Consider the following 26,196-nt stretch of genomic DNA (forward strand, 5'->3'; position numbering starts at 1 on the left):
TTTTCCCAGGCCTGCCTGGAGATGCTGGGGACTGAACCTGGGATGATTTGCTGAGCTACAACCCTTCACCAGATAGTCCCCCATCATTGCCCCTAGCAGGAGGGGGAAAGTACAGTTTTAAACTGGGATTTTCATATAAAAAGGTCATGTTGCTTACAGCAGTGATCTCCCCATTCTGAAGAATGTATCTCAGATTTCTGCTGATCCCACCACTGACCAGAGCCCCCCGCACTTCTGCGGGGTTCCCTGTCCCTCCAGAGTGGCTTTTCAGGGGGCAGAAGGAGCTGCAGCTGGGAAAAGGTGGCATGAAAGCCTCCTTGTGTGGACCAAACTCTCCTTGTGGCTGTCTGGATCCAGGGGTGCAGCTACCTGGAACTCAGGACTAAGGTTCGGGGCTCTGCAGCCCTAGGGCCCCCCAAATGTCCATCCAGAGAGCGGCAGGTGATGGGGACAGCTGCAAACAGGCCAGGCGTCAGCACTTGAGCTGTCATGGCCATGCTGGGGGCCACTGAGACTGATGCTGCTCGCCACACCGCAACATTCTTTCTTCTCCGTTTAAGGCGGGCCAGCCAGCCAGCCGTATACACGGTTACAGATGCTCGTTTCATTATTTTTAATTTAAATATAAATACATTACCCTTTTCTACAACAAAATGGTGCTTATTCCTGTGTTTAGCATCAGGGCTGCAGAAGCAATCTCTGTTTTATTCCTGTAGTCATGCTGGCAGGGTCAGCATCACAGGTAGGCACGGTTGGGCAAGAGCTGAGGGCCCACACCCCACCAGGGGTCCACTGGCAAGACCCCCCCCCCCCGGAGTTGCTCCTCCTGTTCACCATTGCAAGCTGCTTGTTCACCCGCCTCTCGCTCTGGCCCAGACAACGGTGGTGGTGAGAAGGAGGAGCAGGAGATGTCACACGGCCTACTTGTTCGCTGGCTGACAATGGTGGTAAGAAGGGAGATTCATTGGCCTGGTCTGCATGATCGGTGCAGCCCACTTTGGCTTATTTCATCCACAGATGGTTGCAACATACGCGGCCATTGTGAATATTCACGCCTCAGCTTATTGTGACATATGAACCTGGAGCAGGGTGGGTTGTGGCTGGGGTTAACAAGCCACCCACAACCCAAAACAGCCCATGGGTTGTGGGTGGTTTGTTAACCACAATATCAACCCGCCCTCGCCAGGTTTGCACATCACGATAAGCCACGGCGACCCCTGCCATGGCTCAAATATTTGCAATGGTCGCCAGCATGCGCCACAACCCACTGTGGCTTAAATAAAGCGACAGTGGGCTGCAGTGATCGTGCGAACTGGCCCAGTGAGTGAGGAGGGGTCCCACTGAGGATATCTTGTCCGAAGGCCTGCAAAACTGTGGGGCCAGTACAACATGCTAGTGCTATGATTTAAGTGAATGTAAAACTTAAAGCTGCACATGCTTAGAGCAGTATTATTTTTAATTGAGGTTGGCCAACAGTTTATTTTGCTCTAACACATACAGAATGTAGAAGCAGTGGTAAAGCATGGAATGGCAGTGGGGTGGGAGAGCACAGAAATGATAGTTGTGTCACCTCTGAAGCAATACACATGGCCATCTCAAGGGGTGGGGCAGGGGGAGCATAAGATCATTAAGTCCAGGGTCTAAAATTACCTAACAGCACCACGGTCTGGATCTTAACTTGATAAGAATCAAGAATCAATTATACCACAGCTGATAAGTTTTCCATGTGGCAAGTATGAAGTTAGAAGTGTAATACTTTATCTGTGCCTACTTCTGAAGTCCTGCTGGCTGTGTAGCCAGCAGAGGGCAATGCAAGAATTCATTGTTTCCGTACGGTGCCCCGGTAAGTTCTGTTGCAGCCCATTGTGAGGATGGCAAAAATATGCCCATCAGCTGGTGATGGTTTCCTCTTCCTCAGGCATGGAAACAAAAGTGGGCCCTTATGGGGCACTTGAGTTTCACACAAGCCACACAGAGCTACAGTTCCAAGAGAATCACAGCCTAGGCTAGGGGTAGAAAACCCAGTGCCGCCCCCCCAAAATATTTTAGACTATAACTCCAATCATCCCTGAACATTGGACATGGTGGCTGGGGTTGATTGGAGTTGTTGACCAAATATCTGAAGGACACCAAGGCCGTGTTTCCATGACAACAGAAGGAGAAGCTAATGGAGGAGTACCAGATTTTTTAAAAGGAATCAGCTTTGCTGTGAGCAGGGACCCATGGGCAGATTCTCGGCAGCAGTAAAAATCGCTTCACAGAACATACTTCCTGCTGGAAGCGGGGGTTGGTGAATGTCATCTGACTGGCAGGTGCTGCTCAACCAAGAAGAGAGGCTCTTCCCCCCCCCTTTCTCCTGAAAGCCCAGATGCATTTTAGGAACAAGCCTCATTGAGCACAATGGGAGTTACTTCTGAGTAGAGACACATATGCTTGTGCTGGGAAAGAGGCGGGGGGAGAACACAAAGACATGTTCATTTTAACAAAAGACATTTTAATCTGCAGGACCTCATTGACCACAATGGGAGTTACTTCTGAGAGACACTAATGGGTTTGTTGTGGGAAAGAGAGCAGTAAACACAAAGACAGAAACCAGCCCCCATTGTAACCCGCAGGATATCTATATCCAAGCTGTGAAGAACATACTTCCTAAGGCAATGAATTGGAGCCTCGAGATCATGCTTAATCACACTGAAGGAATTGGGCTTTAACTTGTGCCATTCCAACTGAGGGGGAATCGCTGTTAGTTCTGTGGTCATTGAGAGGGCAAGCCTCATTCAGCACAATGGGAGGAAACATCCTTTGACCAGGGTCACTGTGAAAGGCACACCCCTGGGCAGGGCTAGCATACCTGAGCTAAATGTGGGCATTGGGGCACACAGCAACTATACAGGGGAGAACCCGACTTGAGGGAAAGAATTGGACTTTAAGCAGTCTCAGGAAATCCGTTTTTTCCATGATACGCTCCGGGGCGGCTGCTGGATGGCCACAACACCATGTATCCCTAATGAGCTCAACACGCAGCCAGCTCGGAGTACAACGTTGGTAGAAACACCCCCATAGTTGTCTACTCCTGGCCTAGGTGCTCCTGGTCTCTGCTTATTGGGTGCTGAAGTCTGGATTGCATGGGCTGACTGGAGCATCAGACAAACAGATCATTTTGTCTTACTTTATGGGATTGGACAGGGCCAAGGTCAAGGGCAGGTATGGCCAGACACCTGCCAAAGGTCCACATTGCAGCAGAAGCCCATGACAAGAGCCCCCTGGAGTTTCTCCTCCTCTTTACCTACCTTGCTCACCTGCCTCTTGCTCTGGCCCAGACTGCAGCAGTGGAGAGAAGGAGGGACAGTAGATGCCACTTCCTAATTACTCACGGCTCTCTGCCTGTCAAGCAAACAAATGGTAGCAATGATAAGAAAGATGATGAGGAGCAGCGGGTGAGAAGACAGACTCACTGAGGGAGGGGCCCCATTGCAGGTATTTTGCTCAAGGGCCCCCGAAGCCTGGAGCTGGCACTGGGATTGGATAACCTGGTCTTTTGGTGTCTTCCAGTTCTATGGCTCTGAGAAACATGAAAGATCTTCATCTGGCATACTGATTAGCTAATTCTCTGCACTAGCAGAGTTTCTCCTACTTCAGAGACCAATCAAAAAGGCTTGCATAAGGAAAGAACAGTGAAGTAGCCAGCAGAGAGATATGTTGTGCCCAGTCACATATCAGTGAGAGTGGAACTAGACATGAAAGGAGCAGGTTTGTATCTTCAGACTTGGGTCCCCACCAAAACATTGTGTGTGTGTGTGTGTGTGTGTGTGTGCGCGTGTGTGTGTGTGATTTTACGCAGAAAAGGAGTGGGCAGCAAGAAGTTCTGAACTCTTCTTCAGTCTTTAATTCACACATACACGGCCCCTTCCATTCAGCTAGTTTTCTCCAAGGATGGCTCTGAGACCAGGAATGAGCCCTCGTGTCCTGCTTGTGGGCTTCCCATAGGCATCTGGTTGGCCACTGTAGGAGAGGACGTTGGTCTAGATGGGCCTTTTAGTCTGATCCAGCAGGAGTCGTCACATATTCTTATGACTCGAGCAGTGGGAGGAATGACCTGGGAAGGAAAGTGGCAGCTTGAAGGATGGGTCAGACACCCCTTCCCACCCTGCAATTTTTTTACTAGAAATCATCACCACACCATCCCTAGCCTCAGTTTACAAGGCTTTAACAGCAACATGTGTTTGAAGTCCTTCAGGTGGAACAAGTGTGCGATTGTTTCTAGGCACTTTCTGCAGTTCTGTGGGTAAAAGGCCAGTGTATTGCTAAAATCTAGAATGCAAACAAAACAGATATTCAGCATGGTTCCACCCTGATAATGCCATATAGGCAGAATATCTACACAAAACATATTTGTAGTCTAGAGGTGCTTCCCCCTTGGACTAAGATTATGTGGCAAGCTTGCGTAAGCTATCATTCCTACATGGATGGAGATATAGTTATATTACTGTGAGAAGAAAGTAGAAAAGTCAATAGTAGAGGGTGTGGACATTTTATTAAGGAGGAAACCCCAAAGGCTAAAACATTATTTTACTTGTGCCAGATAATGTTTTACTTATTTGGGGGTTGGACGTGATGGTCTTATAGGCCCCTTCCAACCCTACTATTCTATGATACTTATATGTAGAACAGTACAAAACTCCTATACGTAGGTTTCTCCTTCTGAGAAAAGCGGAGTTGCTTTTACTTTCACAAGTAGCCAGTGAGGGGGGAGGGCGAACTTGACTGGGACCACAGCATAGGGAGGGGGGGTTAGCTCTCTGCGCCCATCTTAATCCCAATTGGAATTGCCCCTTCCCCCATGGCTGCTGTTCATAATGGGAGAAAAACTCCCACTGGCATCAGTGTGGTATGTACATGGGGAAAGAGGGCCTGCATATTGCAGAAGCCACCAGCGGGAACTTGTGAAGCTCTCCCAAAGACACATTGCCCCCTGTGGAGCAGTAGCCGCCAAGTCATGCACTGATGGGTGGAAACATTTTGACCCCAGTGCAAAACTATTCCTCAAGAACAGCACTTTTCTTTTCCCCAGAGGAGTGAATAGCAATGAGAAACTGATATGGGAGAAAGTTAAAGGGATGCGCATGGGAACACTATTGGGGTGGATGCTAAACCTGTTCCTTGTCCCCAGTGATGCCAGCCACTTACAATCAAGCCTTTCTCACCGCCTCATCTGCACAGCCCCGCCCTGGCTTCCATTTCTTGGTCACACTATAGCGTGACACAATATTGGGGACTGGCTTCTATATATTGCAGACTATCGACAAATATCTATGACACATTATGCTTTAATCAACTTGTATCAAGCCAATATCAAAAACTACTTGCAGTCAGCTGTTTTTGCACTGACACAGCTACATGAGGAGGAACTGGAAAAGAGGCCACTTGTCCTGTTGGCTGTTGACCATGGCACATGTTACAACACCATGGCAACATAATACTGTGATAATAGCCTATTAATAAGGTACTGTGGCTTCTGTCAATATGAAATCATAAAATTTCTGTTAATAAAAATCCATCAGGGTCGTTGTTCTTTTTGCTAAGCCCAGCCAGAAACTAATTTCACAGAACTATTACCATTCCAGCCCTATCCTTTCTCAAACTCTCCCACCCACTTCCTGGGATGGGAACTGCAAATCTATCCGACCCCCCCCCCCAAAAAAAAGAAATCAGAAATACGATGTTACAACAATAAGCACACAGTACACTCCAAAGAGCAGTGCACAATATTATACCTACTGAAACCTGGTGTGTTGAGGTTCGGGAATAAAGGTAATATAATCTTCATGCATCACGTAAAAAAGAAGCAGACACCTCACCTACACATTTGTGCATGTGAGCAGGGGACAGGAAGGACAAATAGGAGAAACTATGGCACGCTGACAGAGGGAAGAGCAGAAAATCTATGAAGCTTGGGCTTGCAATCAATGTGACAAAAACCAAGGGGTTTAGATATAAAGAGGTGACTCCTCTCTCAGAAATAGATGTATCTGGGTGGTTTATCCCACCCTATCTTGAAACTTCAGGGTGGATTAGAATGCATTTACAATAGTTAAAATAAACCTCCCAAGTAATGCATGTTAAAAACATAAGAATAAGAAAAAGGCCAGAGGACTGTGAGGGAGTTACTACATCCCTTGGCTGTAGTAACTCCCTGACCCCTTCCTTGGTCCTCCTTAGAATTATTTAACTTCACAGCGACCAGAGGCCCAAACCACGCCCAGAGAACTAAGCCAATGGTTTAAAGATGGAAGGAAATGTGAAAAAAAAATCAATGAAATGTGGAAACTGGCATCACTCATAGCAGATATGAAGGGCCAGAGATATGAGTGAAATTATGGGATTTGCTGCTGTCCATGGGATGCAGGAAACATAGCCCACCAGGTAGAAGATAGGCTTTGCATGCACTGGAGGCTGGTGGCTCTGATTTTGGTGGGGCTATAATTCCATTCTGGGTTTCAGTCTGAACCAGCAGAACTCTAAAGGAGTGATCCAACATGCTGAACCCTATCCCCACAATTGGTTTAGCACCTTTGATAGCTCCTTTAGAGTTCTGATTGGTTCTGACTGAAACCCAGAATGGAATCACAGCCCCACCAAATCGGAGCCACCAGCCTCCACTTTTTACATGGTTAAGTGTTGAGGAGAAGTCCTTGGCATCTCTGGTTTAAAAAAAATGAGTAGGAGAGCTGAGATCTTGGATAACTGCTGCAAGGCAGCCAGCCAGTCTTTGGCTAGATGGATATATTCAATATCCAGCAGCTCACTTTATCTTAAATAACTCTCATTTGGATTGCTTCAGTACTGCAACCTTCTCCTATCTGGTCTTCCATTTCCTAACCTAAGCCCCCTCACCTCTCTCCAGAACTCTGTTAGCTAAATCATTCACACCTCCTTACATTATTATTTATTTAGAATTTTGTATCACCCCCTCCACTCAATGACGGCTCAAGGCAATGTGCAAAGATTAAAACATAAAAACAGAACAACCTAAGGCATGTTTTAAAACCAGGAATTAATGATTTTTGAAAAAGACAACAGCATTAGTTATTAAAAGCTCAGTGGAACAGTATCATCTCCACCAGCCATCTAAAGGACACTAACTCTAGCCTAACCTCCCTGAAAGGGGGGTTCCAGAACTGCTGCCAAATCCCTACACTAATTTCCTGACTGCTTCTGGGTCCAGCAGCAAGCTCCTGACCTTGACCTCAAAGCCCTCCATGGCTTTTCCCACCACACCTTATTGCTCTGTGTCACATTCTGTGGTTTCTTGAGGGTCACAGGGGAAGCTGCTAGCAAGATCAGGGCAGAAAGAAAGTAGAACCTTGGATAGCTCCAAGTGGGTCCTGCTGGCTGGAACTCTCTCCTACTACACCCACAGGAGGATGTTGTCTCAGCCCGGAGCTAGAACCAACTGAAGCCTTAGGTAGGCTGATAAGATCTATAGTGTGGTCAGCTCTGCCCCTCCTGGAGGAGCTGACTGGACTGTTAAAGGGCCCTCACCTGATTTTGTAGCCTGAGGCTTTTGTGAGGCTGGGAAGATGGAGGTTCTGCCACGGAGTCATCCTCTGAGTCAGAGCATGATAGCAGGGCTGACCCTCCTGGCTGGGGGGGTCCTAAATAAGGCACTGACTGTCCTACCACTGAAGACAATCTGTACCTCATCCTCATCAGAATCCCCTGCTCCACACTGGAAGGGCTGAGGGCTGGGGGTCATGCCACTCTGCTGCTATATCCCAATACAACTCTGCCTTTTTTGTGAACTGCCCAGAGATCTTCAGCTATGGGGAGGTATAGAAGTATAATAAATGAATGAAATGAATGAATGCCTGTGAGCTCCACTTTCCTCAAATGCCTGAAAATCTCCTGCTTAGTCAACTGACTTCACCATTTCTCCCTTGCTGCCCCTTATACTTGGAACTGCCTTTCTTTCCATTAGTATCATTCTCTTTTCTTCTCTTCTGCTAACTTGTCCTGTGTTCAGGATGTCTTATCTATGCTTTGGCATAAAGCTATACACCCATCATTCTGTATGAAGTTGGAGGGAACTAAAGAAGCTGAGTGTGAATAAGTAAGTGATCAATGGCTTGGCAGGTCTTATAAGCTGGGGAAACTTCCAGCTGGGTGCCAAGTTACAGATCTCACTGCCAAACATTGATAGTTCCTCTCACTAGAAATAAAAAAATGACCTCCTTCGAAGCCAGTACTGCAGCAGTGACAGTCGACATAATAGCCCTTGTATTATAGAGTGCTACAAAGCTTCTTGCCAACATGTGGGATAGAATATCTATGTTATAGACCTCACAAGTTCTTAGCCTGACACCATGAGACATTTGTCTTCTCTGCGGTCCTGGGGTATTGTCTAGTGGTGCATTCTGGGAAATCATCCAGGATCCCATGTGCTGACAGAAATATCATTGGTTTCAAACAATCCACAGCCATATTTCATTTAAATGACATTTAAAAAGATATATGAAGAGCCACCATGAATAAATGGGCAATGTCACTGTGACACCACAGTGACTCAAAGCATAAAGTAATCACTCACTGACTGATTATGGCACAAGCTTTCAGGGGGAAGTAATTTTCTGGCAGGTAATTTTTAAGGGGAATGGGCTGTAACTCAGTGGTAGAGCACATGCTTTGCATGCACAAGGTCCCAGATGTAATCACTGACATTTTATTTATTTATTTAAGAAATGTATACCTCTGCTATCCCCCTCCAAAAAAGGCATCTCTCAAAGTGGCTTACAAAATATAAAACAATAATTAAAACATTTACAACAACTAAAAGTAGCAGCAAAGACAAAATCGCACTCCAGAAGGGCTGGAAGGACCTCTGTCTGAAACCCTGAAGAGTCTCTCCCAGTCAGTGTAGACATTACTGGGACTGATGGAACAACTGTCTACCCAGTATAATGCAGCTCTTTCTGTGCTCCATGGATAGCAATAGCCTTTATCACAGAGCTGGGCAGTGTGTGGCCCTCCAAATGTTTTGGCCTACAACGCCCATCATTCCTCACCAGCAGCTATACTAGCTACAGGTAATGGGAGTTGTAGGCCAAAAAAGTCTGGAGGGCCACAAGTTGCCCACCCCTGCTTTATCGGATGTAAACGGTCAATTAAAAGCTTTTCTACATGAGGTATTTATTGTATTTATTGATCCCTTAGTCACGGTTGTTTACAGGTTCTTTAGATAATGTTGTGACCCTCCAATTTCCCTTCTGTTTTTTAAGAACACTTTTCCAAGTTTTTTAAGACTGAGGAAAATGAAGTATTGTTTCTGAAAGTGAAAGAAAATGTATTTTCCTACTTGTGTAATTGTGATATTCCGCGATAGCACAGCGCCACCTAGAGGTTATGTAGTGGGAAATGCTTTATGGGTTGAGCTCAGTTCTCCATTCTGCAATGCAACTGAAAGCAGATACAGCAGATTAATGGCATAATGTAGAAAAGCTCTATTCTTTATCTTTACCACAGATTTAAAAGTAATTCTACCCCTGTTCAGGCACTGAATGCAAGGAGAACTCTCTGTGCGATTGAGGACTTGCTTTATCAAGCGAGCACAAGTAGAACTCCCATTCAGACCCTGTCATGCTGGAACTTAGAGGGCAGGGGCGGCACACACTGGGACATGTGGGGGGTAGCATGCCCCTATTCAAGACTGGCATGCCCTGCTCAGACCTAATGCCTCAAGAGGGCTCCTCTCTCCCCAAGGACCTATGGGGGGGGGGGACAATCTCTGAGTGAATTTTCAGCATTACAATTCCCAGATTCTTTGTGGAGAAATCTTGGCAGTTGAAGTGATATAGAACTGATATAGGTTTGTAGTGTAGACGCAACCTGAGACACACCTCTACAGTCATCCGTGATCTCTTGGACAGGGGAGTACCCAGTGCCCCACCCCCAAGGCAGTAGGCACTCCCCTGTAAATCCCCCTTTGCATACAGAAGGCCCTGGGTTCAATCTCTGACATCTCCAATTTTAAAAAGATCAAGTAGCAGGTAATAGGAGAAACCACAGGGAAGCTGCTGCCAATCAGAGTAGACAATAGAGGGTTAAGATGGACACATAGTCTGACCTGGTATAAAGCAGGTTCCTACATTCCATGCATTCACTGCAGCCTGTGAACAGAGTATACTGATGATGTTCAAGCTGTACATGTACAGGTTCTGTACATGTGATTGGGGATTATGCAAAATGCATACCCTCCCTTCACAAGTTTGGGTTAACATGTGGAGAGCAGGGGTGGGGCCAGTGGATCAAGTCCTGCTCCCTCCCCCCAGCCACAACTTCACTATGCATGAAAGTGTGAACAGTCCTAAATAGAGTACATACTGGGAACTGGTCTAATACAGTTTGTGAAATAGCACTGGTGTATATACATGTTTCTGAAAATGGTGTAATACTAAGGTGTAATTTATGCACCTTACTATTTCTTAATGACTGTACTCTGCAGTTCCTTCCCCAGTTCAGAAGATCATATGTTAAGTGGCAGAATAATATAAGGATGACAACATCACAACACAAGGGCTTTGTTTTTTAATATGGGCCTGCCCTGAATCTATTCAGAGGCACTCTTGCCATACAGCAATTAAATCTGCATTATTGGTACTTAGATTATGTGCAGGCTGACAGCTGGCTTTGGTGAAGCAGCCTCAACCAAAGCAAGAACACAAGCACAGATTACTGCAGCATTCACTTTGCTGAAAGGTGACTCAGTGCTTGCCAAGTGTTGGACAATTATCATATGATGGACACTTAGCATAGGAGAGCTGCATAAAGCTTTGGCAACAGCATTCCATGCTCTCTTTCAACGGAGCCATTAAGCAAGGAATTTGTGTTGAACGCACATTTTGACGCCATTGTTGGCAGAAATGAAGTAGCAGGAAGTGAAGAATAAATGAGGTTGTCAAATACATACTGCTTCCGTTTTAGATTAACCACAGTTTAGCATTACATCTGAACCCTAAACGGTGGTAAATGGTTAGCTATAGTTAGTGAAAACAAACCGATTTCATAAATGATGGTTTGAAATTAGTTTGTTTACACTAATCAGAGGTAAGAATAACCAGAGTTTGGGTTTGAAGTTGTGCTGGGGAAAAGGTTGTATGTGCAAGCCCAAGGGTTACCTAAGTTCATTCCCCTCCCCCCCGCCGGTCTCTCATATTAGACAGATAGACAGATAGGATAATTCCAGACAGAGGGCTCCTAGCACTGCTAATAAGAAGGCATAGAGCAGCTATTCCATCTTTTCTTTCTTAATGGATTTTCTGTGGTAAGAAGACAGACGGAAGAAGCGGTGGGAAGACAAGCAGGTTTTCAAATAAAATTCCGTGGATCAGGCAGGCCAATAAGATGATAAAAGCTTTCTCTGGAAGCACCGATAGATAGGCATGCACATGCACACAGTTTTCTGGCAGAAGAACTTTAAGCTATTGAAACGTCTGCTTATAAAGTATTCCTTACACCTGAACTGTCTAGCAGGGCTCAGCCAAAAAATGTGAGCATAGCAGCCCAAGTCTTGCTAGCAGCTCAGGTTCTGCAAGGCTAATTTTTAGGGCTGCAAGCTTTTCATAAGTGTAATCATTAGCTAATCCAACTCTCCTGCCAGGCATGAAAAGAGACTAAAGCAAGAACAAAAGACAGATGGGCTAAATTCATATGGAACACAGCTTAGGTTGCCAACTTTTGCTCCTCCTGCCCCTGTGCCTTTAATAACATCCTGATATGGAGAAATTCAGCAGGTGAAGTTTTTCCTGGAATAGTAATATGTGGTGGGAAAAGCTAGACACACTACAGAAATATTTCTCTATGTCACACTACGGTTTAAGAGCCAGCATGGTGTAGTGTTTAGAGTGCTGGACTGGGACTGGAGAGTCCTGGGTTCAAATCCCCACTTGGCCATGAAAGTCACTGCCTCTCAGCCTAACCTGCTTCACAGTGTTGTTGTGAGGATAAAATAGAAAGTGAATCATGTATGCTGCCTTGGTCTCCTTGGAGGAAAAGGCGGGATATAAACGTAATTAACAAATAAATAAATACTGTTTAAGTCACAGGAGCAGGGCTTGTCAAAAACCTGGCAACCCTAGGGACATTACAAGAGACCAAGTAGAAAAAGTAGCACTAGACCTGGCCTGTAGACTTGGAGTTTTCCATGCAGGCAGCAGCTTATAGTCTTTCTTTTCCCACCTTTCTGTGTTTTCATCCACTTAAGGCAGCTCAGAGAAAACATTGGAACCATCACATCATGAATTTGAAAAACCAACATTGCTAAAACTATTTCTAAAAGACCTGCTGAAATAATACAATCTTTGCTGCCCTTCTAAACACAGGCAATGTACTTCTCTTGGGAGGATGCTCCAGAATCTGGAAGCCGCAACCCAAAAGGCCCCGTCAGGCATGCAATCTGCCATACCAGACAGTGTGAAGGAACGAGGAAAGGGGTCTCAATAATGGAAAGGGTTTTCTTGGGGAGATTCATCCAAGACAAGGATGTTTCTTGTCCTTGGCAATTTAAGGGCCTGCCAACCTAAACATACTTATTGAGGAGTAAACCCAATTAGGCACAATTAAATTCACTTTTAAGTAAACATGTAAAAGTAACAACCATCATCTTGAAATGAGCCTGGAAACAGTATGGGTGACGTATTATTTTTAAAATGTATTAAATAAGTTGATTATCACGCACGAAACTGGGAGGCCTAATGTTTGCCTCAAGGGTAATATCTTGTTCACCTCCCCGCTGCACTCTTAACAGTGCAGTCAGTACACTCAAGACAATCACACCCACCCATACCCAATATTCTATTATATTCTATGTAATATCCTGATTTGAAGCTGGCTAATTAAGTTGTTCCTGATAGGAAGCCGACTGTCATCCAATGCAACAGTTTTAGCCAGATGACTCAGTAGTGTCACACCACCTCATGTCACATGGAGTCCTTCTACACAGGAAATTTGAAATGCCAGTTTTCTCAGAAAAACAAGTTACAGGACTACTTAGACAATAATAAAACGGTCGGGTGCCCCCACACCCACACATACTCCCATTTTCCTTGTGTTTTATTAATTTCTGTCATACTTCAGACCCTTCAATATGGATGGATGGATTCCTTTATTAAAAACTATGCCATCCTTCAATATAAATATTCCCAGGGCAGTTTGCATAATAAAAACAGAATAGATGTCATAAGGGTTCTTCCCTTAAAGGCGGCCTAAAAATCATTTTAAATAAATACGTAACAAAAGACTCTCTCTCACGCACACACACAGCAGGTAAAGGTTTGCAGCAATAAAATTATCACAGTTTAACAGTTAAAAGCCTGGAAAAATAAGGTGTTCAAGTATGTCAGGGAAGTCTCCTTGAGGAAAGATTTCCATAAATAGGGGGCCACTACAATTATTTCCAGAAATCCATCAAAATTTGATAAAAACCAAACACAATGATGGCTCATGGTTGCTGAATACATTTCCACGACATCAGGAGCTGTATTAAGTCCCCACAAGTCCTACACATATTGGTATATGATAATTGAGCAGAATGACAGTTGGGATAACAATCCTATGTTTTTTCAGCGGTGGTAACGTTATCAAGTTTTTATCGAATTTTGATGGATTTCCAGAAATAATTGTTATTTGGCAGGAATAAAACTAAAGTGTAATGCTATGGATGACAGCGGACTCTGAGTTTGGAGCCATCCGCCTATCCTATGCCCTGTAGGCAAGAAGCACACAGGGCAAGAGGAGGATGGAGGCAATTTCATATCCATTCCCCCATTTAAAATAAAGAAAGCAGCTAGATAGGCCTCTGAGCTGGGAGGAGGCAGGGAGGGATGATCCATGACTGGATCTCCTTCTCTGTGCTCATAGCTGTCTCTGGAGGAGGAGATCTGTAGCTTTCTATGACGCCCCAGACATTGTCTAAGGGCCATAGGACTGCTCTCTTAATCCGTTTTTAAAATTATGGACATTTTGTGACTTTGAACTACAATTGTTCTTGACATTGTTGTGTTTTAAGCCCTTGTATATTTTAAAAATTTGACTGTTCTGATCTTGCCGCTAGGCTGGTGAGGACAAGGGAGAGGGCCTTCTCTGTGGTGGCCCCCACTCTGTGGAACTCCCTCCCTAGAGAACTCCACCATGCCCCCTCTTTAATGAGCTTCCGCCACACATTAAAAATGTGGTTGTTCAGGCAGGGATTTAGGGTGGGTTAGGGTATTTTTAGAAATATGATATTCTAATGTAGAATTTTATTGTTTTAAAACTGACCAGCCAGATGGGCAATTAAGAAATTCAATAAATAAATGAATAAAATAAACAAGCTCTTCAGGTCGCTAATACTCAAACACTGAAATATAGTCAAGGTAGTGCAAAGCCAACCCCAAAACACAAGCCAGTTCAAAAATAAAAATAGTTGCAAAAAGATAAATTAAATGTAGTTTGGAAAACATTTATAAACAAGGATTGCTTGGAAAAGAAGCAATCGTCAGTGTTCAAAAGGACCCAGACTGTGGTGTAATGGTAAGTGTGCTAGACTAGGACCAGGGAGCAGGACTGCCCAGAGTGGGGGGAGGGGCAATATGCCCTGAATGATTCCCCACAATGCAGTGGGCCCCTGCCTCAGCACCTGTGCATACTATTGGACCCTGAAGCAGCCTTTCCATATTTCTCACCAGAGTGCCATACACACCTGGGTCCCCAGTATCACACCTGCCCCAGGCCCCATAAACCATCTGGACAGGGAGACCTGGATTCAATTCCCCCTCACACATGAAGACCATTGGTCTAGTCATTCCCCCTCTCTCTCCGCCCAATCTACACCTCACAAGGTTGTTGTGAGGATGAAAGAGGAGGGCGAGCATCTTTGGCCCTAAAAGCATATATGCTGAAGGATGGGCACCATATGAACCTGGTCCATCTAGCCCAGTAGTGTGTATTCTGACTGGGGATGTTGGAGAAATCCACAATGGAATCTAATGAATTCAGATTTCTATGAATCCGACCCACAGATTCCACAGAGGACTGGCTTTTTCCCAAGTCGCATGGATTCCATGGACTTGCAAACCGGTTTTTTTACTTTCCGGAATTTTATGCAAGTTTAGTCATAGAAATAGACATAATTTTTTTTTTAAAAACCTCTTTCATTGTGGGCATTTCAAAAAATGAACATTTCCCCTATAGACTAAAGCATAAAAATCTGCATTTGGGGGGATTCTTGCATTGTGGGGGGATTTGCGCAAGTGTGAATTTGTGCACATTCAAGAAATGGGAAACATCTGATTCTGTCAATGAGCAGATGACAGAATGAAAGGCACCTGATGATTCACAAAATGCAGAACAGAATGGATTTTACAAAATCCATAAGTCCCTGATTTTGACCAACAGCAACTCTCTCTAAGGTCTGTGGTCTTTCCCACCAACCTTGCTACCAGAGGTCCTTTAACTGGAGAAACCATGGGTGTAATCTATCACTGAACTATGGTCCCTCAATCTAAGCATACCTTTTGACGGAGACTGAATTTTGGCACCTTTTCTTACCCTGGCAGGATTATGCCATGCTTATTGACATTCCGTCTTCTATGCACATATTAATGATACAGAAACCCGTATTTTCCATCACATCTGGTCACCAGCCCTTGCTGTTCTATGTACTGTGTGTCTCATATCCCCATGCATGAACTTCCATCTGGCTATAAAAATCAACATTCCCAGGAGGCCGAACTGATCAAAATCTCCCTTTAAATTCCCACTCACAGTGATTACAGGGCATGGTTGCCTAGACCAGCCTTCCCCAACCTGGTGCCCTCCAGGTGTTTTGGACTTCAGCTCCCATCAGCCCCAGCCAGCATGGCCAATAGTCAGAAATGCTGGACATTGTAGTCCCAAATATCTGGAAGGCTGACCTAAGCAACCATATGAGATGCCCTCTAATCACTTTTGGGTCAACAAAGAGAGACAATGTTGGAATGTAGGCCAGGGCCAGACCAAAATGTTTTGTTGCTTCAGTCAAAAGACAAGATGCTGTCCTCCCATCATATTACAAGGTTAGGTGGAAACACACCGCCTGTCTCACTAACTCACAAGATTCCTCTGATTTGAAATGAAACTTTTCTGGAACATGCCATGCCTGGTAAGGGAGGGGAAGACAAACATTTGCCAAAGTTACGACTCCCATCTTGGGGCTGAGCTGTATTCATATTACATTGTCTCAGGGTATCAAGTGCAAGAATTCCAGTTTCATAAGTGCTATCGCGGCAGGAGAAGTCCTCTAACCATGAAAGGCATTGTCCAAAGAAACAGCTCCCGATAAACATCACCTAGCAACCAGGAGGGCTGACATGCAGTAACCTTCAGGGAACCCTGGAGAAACACAAAGCCTTTTTGTCCAGAAGTCTTTAAGAGCATAGGTTGGAATTGTTTCCTAATTTAGATGCCAAATTGGGGTCTTAGCTCAAGTAACTTCTGGAAAAACGGGTTTTTGATGTGAAACCCACTCCTATTAACTTCTGCTCAAGGTTAAGGGGTCACATTCCTGATTCCTCACTTCATTTACTCTGAAGCAACTATAAAAATGGCCTTGAGTGGCAATGTTTGGTAGAAAGGTGGGGTACAAATACATAAATATGCCCATGTATAGGGTGACCATGTGGCCTCTTTTACAGAGGAGAGTCCTCTATTTTAAGGGCTGCTAAAACATCTTCTTTTTGAAGGGCTGTGCAGTCCAAGTTGAGTTTAATTAAAGATAAAGAACCATAGGGAGCAGAGAGGCCTTGAAGTTGCTGAACAGGCAGGAACACAGGTCACAGCATTCCCCGTTATGGTGAGATGTACTGTATTTCTATTTAAATTCTAATAATTCTTTCCCAATGTGCATCAATACATATAAATTAGCATATGCAAATTTTATGCAAACCACTGTCTTCTTTTGTTCTCTTTTGTCCTCTTTTTTGGCCATTCAGAAGTGGCCACCATACATGTAAATCAATGGAAGTAATCTGGTGTTTGCAGGCTGAGAATTAACCCCCCCTGATGTAAATAAATAATAAACAGATTGCATTTTTCTCCTTTTCTCTCTCTCTTTTCCCATTTCCTTAGAAAGAATATTCTCTCCAGTCCAAGTGTCACAAGGAAAATGGGAAACATGTTCTCAATGGCTCAGGTAAGTGTTTGAGATAAAATGAGCTTAGGTGATGCCACTGTAGTTGAGCCAAAATGTCTCCAGAAATATTTTTCTGAGGAAATTTTTTTGAGAATTTTCTTTTTCAGGCTTTTCCTGAACTGCTGAAGAATGTCAGTCTCACCCTTCCTTCACAGCCTGCCTGCCCTGAGAATGTTAGGTGAAAAGGCCTCTGGCAATTTCACCCCTTGTGGATAGAGTAAGGGACTTCGGATGCAACTACTTGGACCCAATTTTAATATTTGCTATACTCAGTATCCATGACTACCGAATGCATGAAGGGGCAAGCAGTAACCTGAGAGTCTAGCCTCACCCCCTCGATGATGACATGCACATCAGCCGTGCTCCCAGGTTGATGTGTGATTGGCTCAGCCTGAAGGGAGCTGCCTTCTACACACATAGGGGCTGTTCAGCAACACGCTAACTCACAGTGGTTGAGTGAGAGTTGTTGTTGAACTGTGGGTTGTTTGTTGAATCATGGGTTAGCATATTGTCTGAACCCAAGATATTTTCTGCAGGGTGGCTTGTTAACCATGCAGCGTGGCTTGTTAGCCCCCCTGAACAACCCAACAACAAACCGTGGATTCTCAAGGGGGCTTGTTCGAGAAAAATAAGTCATACTGCATGGTTAACAAGCCACCCTGTGGAAAATGTCCTGGGTTCAGACAACACGTTAACCCACTGTTCAACAAACAACCCACAGTTCAATGACAACCCACACTCAACCACTGAGTGTGGGTTAGTGTGTTGTGCAAACCCAGTTAGAGGGTTTCCAACACATACTGTAGATAGGAACACTGGTCAATCAGAGAAACCCTGTGTGTACAAGGCAGCCCCCTTCATACTGAGGTGATTGCACATAGGGAAGGACAAATCTGCCAGTTTTGCTTTCTCCCAGATTCAGTTTTTTTTAAATCTCAAGTTCTTTCCATCTTGTATATGAAGAAAATTGTGAACGTTGGTAAGTTTTCATCAATGGTACTTAATACTGTATGAGATAAAAAAAGATTATTATTATTATTATTATTTTCAATTCTATACTTCCCAATACCCAAAGCTCTCTGGGCAGTTCACAACGGTTGTATAGATTAGAACACAATAGTGACTGGAGATGTGGACAATTAAGAGCCGCTTATTTATATACCGTTGGCATTGTGAAAAAATCAAGCCATACAGGGGTAGTATTTTACTATATGTAGAGCAGATCTCAGGATATAGAATATAGGCTGATTCACTGAGAGTTTTGTTAAATTACCTTAAAGATTGCATAGAAGATTGTGATACAGAAATGGTTATTAATTTATTTACAGCTGGCAAAGTCTCCATAGCTGCTCATTGTAAGAAATGCAGGACTCCCTGCTTTTCAGATTGTTTTTTTTTTTTAAATTGGGATATTGCCACGATGATGAAACTGACTTATTGACTGGGTTCACACAATCACCACAGTAGTGCATGCTGGTGGCCCTTTTGAATATTTAAGCTGTGGTGAGTGGTTGCCATGACTTATCATGTCATGTGACCCCAGCAAGAATGGCTTATGCTAAAACAGCCCATGACTTATGTGAGGATTGTTTAACCCTTGCAAAAGCCACCTTTTCTGGGTTCACACGACATAATAAGCCATGGTGAACGCCCACCATGGCTTGAACATTCAAAAGGGCGGCTGGCACATGCTATAACCCACCATGGCTAAAATAAGCTACGGTGGTGTGCGGCAGTTGTGCAAACCAGCCGTTATATTTGTGCGAGGCAAAATCATTGAAACTAAGTTTGTTGAAAAATGGATAACATTTATTTATTCTGGAATAATAAAATTCAAGATTATGCTTGTTCATTCTCTCTTTTTTCCTTTATATGAACTGATGTGTTTGGCTTTATTTCAGAAGGATTCGTGACATTATAATACATTTCTGTTTAAACAAAAACATATTTATTTTATTTGTTATTAATATTTATATATCGCCTTATTTGCTGAAAACCCTACAAGGCGGTGCACAACAATTGAAAACTATAACATACATACACACACATATATATATATATATATATATAAACATTAAAAACAGTCACATATTAAAACTGCATAATTTAAAAGACTAAATTAAGAGGATGTGCCTGCGCACCATTTCCAAAAGCCAAGAGAACCGAGTGATATTCTCACCCTTCCCTAACCAGACATCATCCAGACTCGGCTCTTGTGCCTCTGCTTGACCCTTCATGCATTCAAACTGAGATCGTGAAAAGAGCTATTGTTTGATATTATTTTTATATTGTTGAAGGAAATGCACTTGGCCCCTGCTCCTTCCAGTCTTCCTCTTATTCCATTGCTTCCTTAATCCACCAGGATGAATTAACAATAGAGCTTCATTCAGTATTAACTAAGCAGAGATTTTCTTGAAGATAATTCTTATCCCATACCCCAGTCCCAACTGTTAGAGAATTCCACCACCATCCTGGAGAACATTCAGCACAATGTCCTGTCTCCCTACCCCCAAATTGAGTAGAGGATTTCAGGAGGCCATTTTCACTCAGCCTTAAGGCTGCAGCTTGTCCATGCACACCATATTTCTACATTTGGTAGAGTGGCCATGTGTCCCTGTTTACAGAGGACAGTCCTTTATTGGAAGGGCTGCCAGAGGACCGCCCCCTATTGGAAGGTGTACTCTGCTTGAAGGGCTGTCGTGTCCAGTTCCACTTTAAAGAGAAAGGACCAGAAGCACTGTTTCAATTCAGTAGTAGCACCTGGACAGCAGACAGAACAGGTAGGCACAAAGGTCACCTGGTCACAGTCTTCCACACAGTGGTGAGATGTACTGTATCTTGATTGATTGATTGAGATCATTTTTACCCCACTCTTCAGCTGAAGAAGGCTCCCAGAGTGGCTTACAAAGGTTAATATTAAGACAGTCGGTGCCCTCAGGCTTATAATCTAAAAGACACGACATGAAAGGAAAATGGATTGGGAGGGAGGAGGGGAAAGAAAGCAAATAGATCACTGACCGATGTCTTGGGCTCCCCCTTGCCATAATGCTTTTTCTGGGAGACAGGGACTGCAGCCTCCAGTGGCCTTTGGTTCTCTGGCTGAAGGATGAGGCCAGAGTCTGCAGTCCCAGGGAACTGTCCGTTGGAGCTGGGAAGCCCCCAAACAATTGGTGATTGGGGGAAAGGGGTTGGGGCCAGGGGAAGGAACATGGCCTTCTGGGGAACCCTGGAGGGCCACACTGGGACCTCAGGTGGGCCAGATTTGACTTCTGGGCATGAAGGGATGCTCTACACAGTGTATGGTTTACACTGCTTTACAGAAAGGAAGCAGCATTATCTGAGGTAAGACGGTTTGTCCATCTTGCCCAGACTTGCTCACTCTGACTGGCAGTAATAATCCAGTGTTACCTGATCCTTTGGACTGCAGATGCCAGGGACTGAACCTGGAATTTTCTCCACATGCCCCACCACCGAGTTATGGTCCTTGTCCTGGTCATTTTAACACCAACCTACCAGTGGGCAAGAGGTGGTTTGGGGTTAAATAGCTGTGAGTGGAAGCAGCTGCCAAGTCTATTTATTAATTTAAAGCATTTTTGGCCCAATCTTCAGCTGAAAAAGTCTCTCAGAACAGCTTAGAAAGATCAATAATTAGGCAATGTCTGCCCGCTCAGGCTTACAGTCTAAAAGATATGTCACAAAAAAGGAAAGAAGATTGGGAGAGAGGGAAGAAAGGATGGAGGGGAGACAAACTCAGGCACTACATCGATAATTACAAAGTTCAGTAGGTGATGGAGCTGGATCTAATCACAATGGAACAGCAGCTGCAGCTTCTTCTCCCTCTGATGGCCTCAACAGTGGCAGCTGGTAGCAGGAGGGAGCATGGCTCCAAGGCCAGACCTATACCTTGTGTCATATCAATACAATCCCATCATGGTGACGCTATATCCCTCTTGCGCATTTATACTATAAATTTATACTATTTATACTTGCGCTATATCCCTCTTGCGCATAGCATACACAATGTCTGTTGAGGTATTTGGGATAATACAGAATAAAAAATGGGAAATAACGCTAGAAAAGCAATATATGGAATACGTAATGTGCCCCAATAGTTATCAGTGGACTTCAATAGCAATAAAAAGTACTGGTGTAAATCTAGCCCAGTTGGAGCTGTATCCAGGTGCAATGGAGGACCGCTGAGAAGGAGGACTGCTTCTCATCAAATGGGTCAGTGTAGACCAGCCTTCCCCAATCTGGTGCCCTCCAGACATTTTGGACTACAGCTCCCATAATCCCTGAAGGGTTGGCCATGCTGGCTGGGACTAATGGGAGTTGTAGTACAACACATCTGGAGGGCACCAGGTTGGGGAAGGCTGCTGTAGACAGTTCAGTATCAGAAGGTGATTAAAGGCCGAAGTCGTTGCCTGGAACAACCATTTCCAAAGGCCGAGTTGCATTCTCCGTTTGTGGTAATACAGGATAGGCAGCTTCTTTATTTTTTCGTCAGCGTGTGGGTGCAAAGCAGCAAGGCCATGAGGCAGGGAGAGGTCGCCCCCTCAGGCGGCAGTTGCTAAGGAGCATGGAGCAGTGGCAAGGTGTTGGCAGAAGAGCTGTGTGTGCCCTGCAGCCTGCCTTGCACCCACGAAGTTAGCCTGCTGCCCTCTGGTGTGCTGGAGGACACTCTCCCATCTCCAGTGTTGAAGTAAGTTTCAACTGCCAGTTTGGTCAGGCTCTCTACATAGGATGTACCAATTCATATTGATTTGTTGTTGTTGTTGTTGTTCAGTCGTTCAGTCGTGTCCGACTCTTCGTGACCCCATGGACCATAGCACGCCAGGCCTTCCTGTCCTGCGCTCTCTCCCGGAGCGTGCTCAAGTTCATATTCATTGCATCCTTGATGCTATCTAGCCATCTCATCCTCTGCCGTCCCCTTCTCCTTTTGCCTTCAGTCTTTCCCAGCATCAGGGTCTTTTCCAGAGAGTTTTCTCTTCGCATTAGGTGGCCAAAATATTGGAGCTTCAGCTTCAGTATCTGTCCTTCCAATGAGCACTCAGGGTTGATTTCCTTTAGGATGGACTGATTTGACCTCCTTGCAGTCCAGGGCACTCGTAAGAGTCTTCTCCAGCACCACAGTTCGAAAGCATCAATTCTTCGGCGCTCAGCCTTCCTTATAGTCCAGCTCTCACAGACATACATTACTACTGGGAAAACCATAGCTTTGATTAGACGGACCTTTGTCGGCAATGTGATGTCTCTGCTTCTTACTATGCTGTCTAGGTTGGCCATAGCTTTCCTCCCAAGGAGCAAGCGTCTTTTAATTTCATGGCTACAGTCACCGTCTGCGGTGATCTTGGAGCCCAAGAAAGTAAAATCTGTCACTGCTTCCATTTCTTCCCCTTCTATATGCCAGGAAGTGATGGGGCCAGATGCCATGATCTTAGTTTTTTTAATGTTGAGTTTCAAACCAGCTTTTGCACTCTCCTCTTTCACCCTCAACAAGAGGCTCTTTAGATCCTCTTCGCTTTCTGCCATTAGGGTGGTATCGTCTGCATATCGGAGGTTGTTGATCATTCTCCCAGCAATCTTAATTCCGACCTCTGATTCATCCAACCCGGCATTTCTCATGATGTACTCTGCATATAAGTTAAATAAGCAGGGTGACAATATGCAGCCTTGTCGTACTCCTTTCCCAATTTTGAACCAATCGGTTGTTCCATGTCTGGTTCTTACTGTTGCTTCTTGACCCTCGTACAGGTTTCTCAGGAGACAGGTAAGGTGGTCTGGTACTCCCATCACTTTAAGAATTTGTCACAGTTTGTTGTGATCCACACAATCAAAGGCTTTAGCGTAGTCAATGAAGCAGAAATAGACGTTTTTCTGGAATTCTCTTGCTTTCTCCATGATGCAGCGAATGTTGGCAATTTGATCTCTAGTTCCTCTGCCTCTACGAAACCCAGCTTGTACTTCCGGTAGTTCTCGGTTCGCATACTGCTGAAGCCTAGCTTGTAGGATTTGGAGCATCACCTTGCTGGCATGTGAAATGAGCGCAATTGTGCGGTAGTTTGAACACTCTTTGGCGTTGCCCTTCTTTGGAATTGGAATATAAACTGACCTTTTCCAGTCTTGTGGCCACTGTTGAGTGTTCCAGATTTGTTGGCATATTGAATGCAGCACTTTAACAGCCTCATCTTTTAGGATTTTAAATACTTGGCTGGAATACTGTCATCGCCACTAGCTTTGTTGTTACTAATGCTTCCTAAGGCCCACTTGACTTCACTCTCTAGGATGTCCGGCTCAAGTTCAGTGACCGCACTATCATGGCTATCAGGGACATTAAGATCTTTCCTGTATAGTTCTTCTGTGTATTCTTTCCACCTCTTCTTAATCTCATCTGCTTCTGTTAGGTCCCTGCCTTCTTTGTCCTTTATCATGCCCGTCTTTGCACAAAACGTTCCCTTGAGATCTCCAATTTTCTTGAAGAGATCTCTAGTCTTTCCCATTCTGTTGTTTTCCTCGATTTCTTTGCATTGTTCATTTAAGAAGGCCTTCTTGTCTCTCCTTGCTATTCTCTGGAACTCTGCATTCAGTTGGGTATATCTTCCCCTTTCTCCCTTGCTTTTCGCTTCCCTTCTTTCGTGAGCTACTTGTAAAGCCTCATCAGACAGCCACTTTGCTTTCTTGCATTTCTTTCTCTTTGGGATGGATTTCGTTGCTGCCTCCTGAACAATGTTACGGACCTCCGTCCATAGTTCCTCAGGCACTCTGTCTATCAGGTCTAATCCCTGAAATCTATTCCTCACCTCCACTGTATATTCATCAGGGATATGATTTAGGTCATACCTGAACGGTTTAGTGGTTTTCCCGACGTTCTTCAATTTAAGCCGAAATTTTGCAAGAAGCAGCTCATGATCTGAGCCACAGTCAGCTCCAGGTCTTGTTTTTACTGACTGTATGGAGCTTCTCCATCTTTGGCTGCAAAGGACATAATCAATCTGATTTCGATATTGACCATCTGGTGATGTCCATGTGTAGAGTCGCCTCTTGTGCTGTTGGAAAAGAGTGTTTGCTATGATCAGCATGTTCTCTTGGCAAAACTCTATTAGCTTTTGTCCTGCTTCATTTTGTACACCAAGGCCATGCCTGCCTGTTATCCTGGTGATTTCTTGACTTCCTACTTTAGCATTCCAATCCCCTATGATGAAGAGGACATCTTTTTTTGGTGTTAGTTCTAGAAGGTGTTGTAGGTCTTCATAGAAACGATCAACCTCAGCTTCTTCGGCCTCAGTGGTTGGGGCATAGACTTGAATTACTGTGATGTTGAATGGTTTGCCTTGGATTCGTACTGAGATCATTCTATCATTTTTAAGATTGTACCCCAGTACTGCTTTTCCCACCCTTTTGTTGACTATGAGTGCTACTCCATTTCTTCTAAGGGATTCTTGCCCACAATAGTAGATATGATAGTCACCTGAATTAAATTCGCCCATGCCTGTCCATTTTAGTTCGCTGATTCCCAAGATGTCGATGTTCAATCTTGCCATCTCATGTTTGACCACCTCCAGCTTACCTTGATTCATTGATCTGACATTCCAGGTTCCTAAACAATATTGTTCTTTACAGCATCGGATTTTCTTTTCACCACCAGACACATCCACAGCTGAGTGTCCTTTCGGGTTTGGCCCAGCCGCTTCACTCTTTCTGGCGCTACTTGGAAATACCCTCTGCTCTTCCCCAGTAGCATATACATTAAAAACATAAAATGCAAACATTAAAACAAATAAAAACAGCCCAGAATAAAACAAATATAAAGCTAACAGCAAAGAATACAACCATCTCAGCACATAATACCAAATTAAAACCAGCAGTGGAATAAAATACTAAAAGAACTAAAAACAGTTCTTGAAATGCCTGGGAGAATAAAAAAGATCTCCACCTGGCACTGGAAAGACCATAACATAAGCATCAGGTGAGCATCTCTGGAGCAAGTGTTCCACAAATAGGGGCTACCACTGAAAATACCCTCTCTCTTGTAATCACTCGACTTCACTCATTGGGGGGGGCACCTGGAGGAGAACCTCAGATTATTATCTTAAAGGGATATTTAAGCTTCTCCTCTTATGGGAGGAGATGTTCCTTCCGGTAGCCAGGCCACATGGAATGGGGAGAGACACCATCTTGTCCTGTGCTCAGGTTGCAAAATGTCTTCGGTGGGCCTTACAAAGCAATGTGTTTAATCCCCACTGATGTGGAACACCAATCATTACAGATGTATAGTAAATACTTCACCGCTAAACCTAGTATGAGAATAAGCTCCTTTTGTTTGAAAAGGTGGACCAGATGCCATATGGGCCATAGCTCAGTGGTAGACAGTTGGATCAGTGGTCTAACCGAGTAAAAGGCCACTTCCTTGGGGATGGGTGAACATGTGATGTTTGAGCTCGTTGAGGTTCTCTGGATTCCTCCTCGAAGCTCAGTTTGCTTTGTTCTCATTCCTGAACATGTCTTTTTTTCTAATCAGGAAAAATTTGCATTTTTGATAGGGGAAATGCAATTTTTGGAAGTGTGCATTTTTCCTGAAAATGTGCATTTCCCCCATAGGCTAAAGCATAAAAATGCAGGGTCTGAAGGGGGTGCACTTGCACGAGGGTGCATTTGCTCAAGTGTGCACTTTTGGACACAAATGCAAGTTCAGGAAATTGTGAAAATTTCCAAAGAATTGCACTCCTGCTCATATTTGCATTCATGGTTGAGAACATGACACGTTCACATGATTTGGAAAGAGTAATGAAATTCTTGTACATCCCTATGCTTCCTCTATTCATAAGCAGGAGCTGACCTTAGGCTGTGAAATATCAAATGTTGAGTCTTGGTCCAAGAAGACCACTAGGGAGTTTTCTTGCATTATGCGGTATAATGAGCCCACTCCCTTCACAGTATAAGCATCTATTTAGTTTATTTTTAAAATAGATCTATGCTGTTTTTCTTGAGATAATCAA

The 26,196-nt window shown here is 44.3% G+C and overlaps 1 protein-coding gene across 4 annotated transcripts in view; it reads left to right on the forward strand.

The window, feature by feature from the left end:
- Positions 1 to 26,196, forward strand: part of FAM107A (family with sequence similarity 107 member A) — a 100,989-nt gene that overhangs the window by 16,290 nt on the left and 58,503 nt on the right. For all 4 annotated transcript variants that reach the window (XM_084840514.1, XM_084840516.1, XM_084840515.1 and 1 more), the window contains exon 2: positions 17,137 to 17,200. In XM_084840514.1, the coding sequence (XP_084696640.1) occupies positions 17,137 to 17,200 (64 nt within the window). The remainder of the gene's footprint in view (positions 1 to 17,136; positions 17,201 to 26,196) is intronic.

Source organism: Heloderma suspectum, chromosome 2, assembly GCF_057233095.1.
Source record: "Heloderma suspectum isolate Gila_16-S chromosome 2, 16-S_ref, whole genome shotgun sequence".
Classification (NCBI taxonomy): Eukaryota; Metazoa; Chordata; class Lepidosauria; order Squamata; family Helodermatidae; genus Heloderma; species Heloderma suspectum.